Source organism: Alligator sinensis, unplaced genomic scaffold (genome assembly GCF_000455745.1).
Source record: "Alligator sinensis unplaced genomic scaffold, ASM45574v1 scaffold1213_1, whole genome shotgun sequence".
Taxonomy (NCBI): domain Eukaryota; kingdom Metazoa; phylum Chordata; order Crocodylia; family Alligatoridae; genus Alligator; species Alligator sinensis.
Genome location: NW_005842401.1, coordinates 650,007 through 655,211, shown reverse-complemented (window position 1 = coordinate 655,211; position 5,205 = coordinate 650,007). Strand labels below are relative to the sequence as shown.

The window sequence follows — 5,205 nt, the reverse complement described above, 5'->3', positions numbered from 1 at the left end:
AGGAATGTTGTGCCATCATGAATAAATCCTCTCACAAACAGCTTAATTTTCATATAATTGTTTTCATTCTTTATGACCTTAAAGGTTTTACAGATGTATATTCATGAACAACAGAACAGAAAAAAAGCATACCTCCCGGCGTACCATGCTACATTCAGATTGATCCAGAAATATGTTTATTACTGTTCCCCATAATCCTCCAGAAATGTTCTGACAGCTGTCTGCTAAAGCAATGCATCCTGCTTCAAGAGATGTAAGAGCTGATCCAATTCCAAGTGATGTGAATCTTACCTGGAAGAAATTCACAAGATAAGGTAAAAAAAATTATAGTAAAATGCAATATTTTACAATTTTTGCTCAAACTTCTACTATAAAGCATACAGTCCTAATCCCTAAACTACCTTGAAAAGTTACTGACTGACTTGTATTCCAAAGCTTTTATACCCCTTTTATATCCCTTCAAAAGCTTTAAATATTGAGACTACAAAATTCTATCCACCTAAGTAACAAATGCAGACATGCCTAGAAAGCCAAGTAAGTATCCAGAAGTCTTTAGGGTGATCTGATAATACCTCAATTTTTGCAATATTACATATAAAAATAGCTGATCATACGTTTATGCTAACAATTATAAACAAAATATTAAGGACTTAACATTTAATATTATTTGACAAGTAATGGAATGTGGATGCCTTACTTAAGTCTACAAACACATGCAACATTTTTGTATACATGTTATCATACCTCAACCTTTTTTTAAAACCTAAACTGTGCTCAGCAGTGTAACTAGAGGGTGGAGAGAGAAAGGAAGAGTGAGTGGGGGCACCAACTTAGGCAGGACACAAATATAGGTGTTGCTGTCACTGTCAGTCCAGCACTACAACAGTGCAGTGCCACTGGAGAGGGTATAAAACTGCTGCTGCCCAGCCACACCTCTGACTATACTAGTACTGGTACCTGGCTGGCCTGCTCTTCTTTTCAACGACATTCAAACTTAAAAAATAAATTAAGATCCCCATTCACAGTTGTCAAGGAAACACCACAAGAATCTTACTAGCCAGGTTTAAAGCTTCAGTTCTATTTCAAATATTGTTTAAGACACTGCTTAGCATTCAGCACCACTCTGAGAAGTAAGTATAAAAATTAGATTCCACTTTTATTGCATTGACTGATTCATGTTAAATGATCATGTTACAGTGATTCTGTAGCCATGACAGTCCAGGTTTTATGCAAGAGGCAAGGATTTTTTGGGGGGGTGATATCTTTTATTGAACCAATTGACATGGTTGGAGTAAAGATAGACAAGCTTCTGAATGCAAGACATTCTTTATCAGGTCTGAGGAGGGAAGCAAGCAAGCACAGCCTTCATGTTAAAAGGAATTTTATTTTGCACGCATCCACACGCGCATGCACACACACACACACACACACACACACTTCTGCTTATAGTTAATAGAAAGAAAGTGCAGAAATCTTACATTCTAAAGTACCATGAACGATTACCCTGAGTAACTAAAAACATAAAGTGACGCACTAAAGAACTGTGGCGATGACATTCATTTGATGATACATTTTAAATTTTTCTGTTAAAGTAACACATGGATACACTGACCACATTTAAAATTGTATCAATTTTAAGCCTCATCATTAAAATATAATTTAAAAAATTTGATACATGCATTTCTTAAACTTGGAATGACTATTTTACTGCCACAGTACACTAACCTCAGGGTCTCTGTCTACCCATAACGGAACCAGCCATGCCAGACCTAGTCGAGAAGGATCTTCTTCTTCACTGTTTTCATAAGGCAAGAACCAGAGAGAGATCAAATCCTGGTCAGAAAGTAAAAAGCAAAGCAATATGTTTTAGAAAGTAACCTTTCGAGCATGACCAGGTTTTGTTTTTCTAAAGCTTATTGCAACTTACAGAGTGCCAATATTGTACGGCACAAATACTGACTTAAACCCTGCAAAATTACGTACACTTACTTAAATCTATTCATTGAGTAAAATTAAGTACATGTGTAAATCTTCACAGGATTAGGTTCTGAATGATAAACAGATCCCCCCGCCAAACCGCAGAAACTTCAGATGGAAATACTGCGAATCATTTTAACTCAGAAGAGGATAACTAAGTTCAGCAGAACAGTGGGAGACAAAAAACTCAACACTAATTCTAATATAATAAAAGCCTTAGTGTGTCTGTCTGTGTGTCCATCCGTAACGCTTTATTCGCACTCTGATTGGTGGTCTCGGCAGCCAATCACAATGCTGACTGAAACAACCAGAGTGCTCTGCACAGACAAACACACACGGTGGAGTGCCACTGTGATAGTGGGGACAGAGGGGCTGGAGCTGTGGGGTGAAGCCAGCAGTGCTGGCCCCACCCTTCCTGGCCCTGCTCCTTGGAGGCAGATGGCAGGGCTGGAGCAGGGGCAGGGCAAAGCCAGCGGCGCTGGCCTTGCATTCCCTCTGGCCCTGGTCCTTGGAGGCAGTGATGGCGCAGAGTGCTGGTGGCATATCAGGGCTGCTCAGCACAAAGCAGCAGAGGAGGAGGGGGAGGGGACAGCCACAGCTGGACCTGCATCCTGGTGAGCGCAAGGAGCAGAGGGAGCCCTGATTTTGCATGATAAAAAAAATAGAGGTGTACTGATACATTGGTCCCATATCGTACTGGCACCGATAACAGGAAAACTAACATTATCAGCAACTGGCTTCTTTTGGCTGATAATGTCACCGATAAATGCTGCGTGCATCCCCGCAGCTGCAGTGCAGCACGCAGGTGGCCAGGAGTGCAGCCTGGCAGTGTGAAGAGCAGTGTCCGGCTGGTTAGTTTGTTCGGGGAAGGAAGAGGTGTATCGGGGGGGGGGAAACCAAGGCCCCTGCACAGAGGGAGGGAGTGGGGTTGGCGCTAGGGCTGGCACTTATGCAGGGGCAGGCACTGCGTAGCCAGGGTACTGCACTTGCTCTGGGAGGGTATGGGTGGGGCTGGCTGTACCCCCTGGATCTGTGTGTGGGGCGAGGGTGGGCTGCTGTTGTGGGCTGGGCCAGGCTGAGTTCGAGGAGGGAAGCAGCAGAGCTTGGAGGCCTATGTGGGGGCTACCTCAAAATTGACCATAGCCCCCCCCACCGCCGGCCCCAAACACAGCCCAGCCCAGCTGCCCTGCCGGGAAGAGCCCAGCAGTGCCCCCAGCAGCAGCCTGCCCTCGCCCTGTGCAGATCCAGGGGGCACACCTCCCCATGCCCTCCTAGGATGCATACAGTGGTGGGAGCCACCTGCCTCCCCCTCCCCGCATGCACTGGATGAGCCGTGGCTCCAACCCACACCCCGCCCCGGCTGTGCAGCGCCTGCCCCTGCCCCCCCTCCCTGTGGGGCCCTCAGTCTGCCCCCTCCATGCCCCTTTCCTGCTGCTCTGTATGCTGCCAGGCCACTTAGCGACAATGGGATCAGGCTCTCTCTCTCTCTCTTTTATAATCAGAGAATTGGGGGGTTTTAAATAGAGAAAACCAGGATCCCTGATTATGAGGCAAGTGGCCTAACTCTATGACCCTTGTATTGCACAGTACACAAGTGCAAACTGATCTCAGTGACCCAGGAAGCCCCTTCCAGTTCTACATATCCTGAACTGCAGTTCTCCAGTCTGGACTATAACCAATGATTCCTATTTTGAATATTCCTTCTCCCAAAACGGATTACAGTAGAGATCCTGCTTTGCTTTTAGTCAGTTTAGGCTTAGGACCATATTTTTCACCTTACTCCTATCATTAAAATTCCAGCTTGCACAATATGATCACAATGACTTGGGACACAAAGTTTAGGTCTGTATTACGAAAATTCAATTACTTTTAAAGAAATTAAATTAAATATTCCTTGAATACCTTATCTATATAACCTTAGGTACATGTACAGAATTTAGGAAATAACAGAGCAGTCCTGAACACTAATACTGTATTTGTTTAGTCCTTAATACAGTAAACAGGTGGCATGTGCTTATAGTTAATGGGAAAAAATAAGTCTGTTTAAGAAGTAAGCATGTTCCTAGAGACGTTGTTATCCAAAGTTCTGAAAACAAACACTGCTGTAAACAACTAGAATTATGCAATATCTTGTTAACAAGGTTTCCATTTCCAGAACTGTTGGACACATTGAGGTGTCTGTTATTTTCAAATAAAAGAAATTATTGCATTTAAAATAATCTTGGAAAGGTAAAAATAAAAAATCTTTTATTTTAGCTACCCTTAACATTGTGTTAGGCCAGCATTCCCTTTGAAAACAGTGGGATTACTTTTAGAGTGATTCTATTCAATTACAGTAAGGTTAGCAGAACTGACTTTTAAGAGAAAATTATTCCAGGGAGGGTGATAACTCAGAGCCAGTAAAGAGCATGTACAGGTACGCCCGGATATCTGGGCCTCATGGACAAGGCCTGGGCTCATGGCCTGCAAGGCCTGCCCGTACACTCTAGACTAAAGAAAACCACACACACACACACACACACACACACACACACACAAAAAACAAAAACACAACGAACATTAGGACTATTTCCATCTTTACAGTTCTGCCAGCGAGGACACCCATGGAGGCCTCAGGGGTCGACCCGCATGAACAAAAGTCCAAGGCCTCGGCCTGCTTGACGCGTCTCCGCAGCTTGAGCAGACGGTGGTCTCACAGTATGAGGATCAGGCATCCCGCCTCGACTCGGCATAGCGCCCCCTCAAGGGCCCAGCGCTCCTCAAAGGTGGGCACCGTCCGCTGGAGGACAGCCTGCTCAAACTCGAGGGAGAGGCAGGCCCGCACCAGCAGGCAGAAGAGCTGCAGGGCGTCGACCATCCCAGTGCCGGTGAGCCGGTTTCACCGGCTCTTCAGGGGGACCATCTTGGCCTGGCCCAGCAGGAAGTTGGCCAGGCTGACCGTGGCCCGCTCGGCTGCCCGGTACGGAAAGGAGTGGATGTAGACGTCCTCAGAGAAGTCTCGGCCCAGCACCCGAAACAGCGTAACCCAGGGCGGCAAAAAGAGGCTGCAGCCGGGGGCAGTCGAGGAACGCGTGGAAAATGTCCTCAGCCAGCACCCCCAGGCAGAAGGGGCAGGCCGCTGAGGCCGCTGGGTCCAGGTGACGCACAAAGGTGCCAGTGGCCAAGATGCCGTGCACAAGTCGCCACTGCAGGTCGCCGGTCTTCTTGGCGGTGGGGACCTTATACCGT

At 46.1% G+C, this 5,205-nt stretch overlaps 1 protein-coding gene across 1 annotated transcript in view; it reads right to left on the bottom strand.

Annotated features, from left to right (window-relative positions):
• Positions 1-5,205, bottom strand: part of RTTN (rotatin) — a 147,871-nt gene that overhangs the window by 58,292 nt on the left and 84,374 nt on the right. Inside the window, exons 29-30 of the mRNA XM_025211349.1 lie at positions 1,726-1,833; positions 133-291 (exon numbers count right to left, since the gene is read on the bottom strand). Of these exons, the coding sequence (XP_025067134.1) occupies positions 133-291; positions 1,726-1,833 (267 nt within the window). The remainder of the gene's footprint in view (positions 1-132; positions 292-1,725; positions 1,834-5,205) is intronic.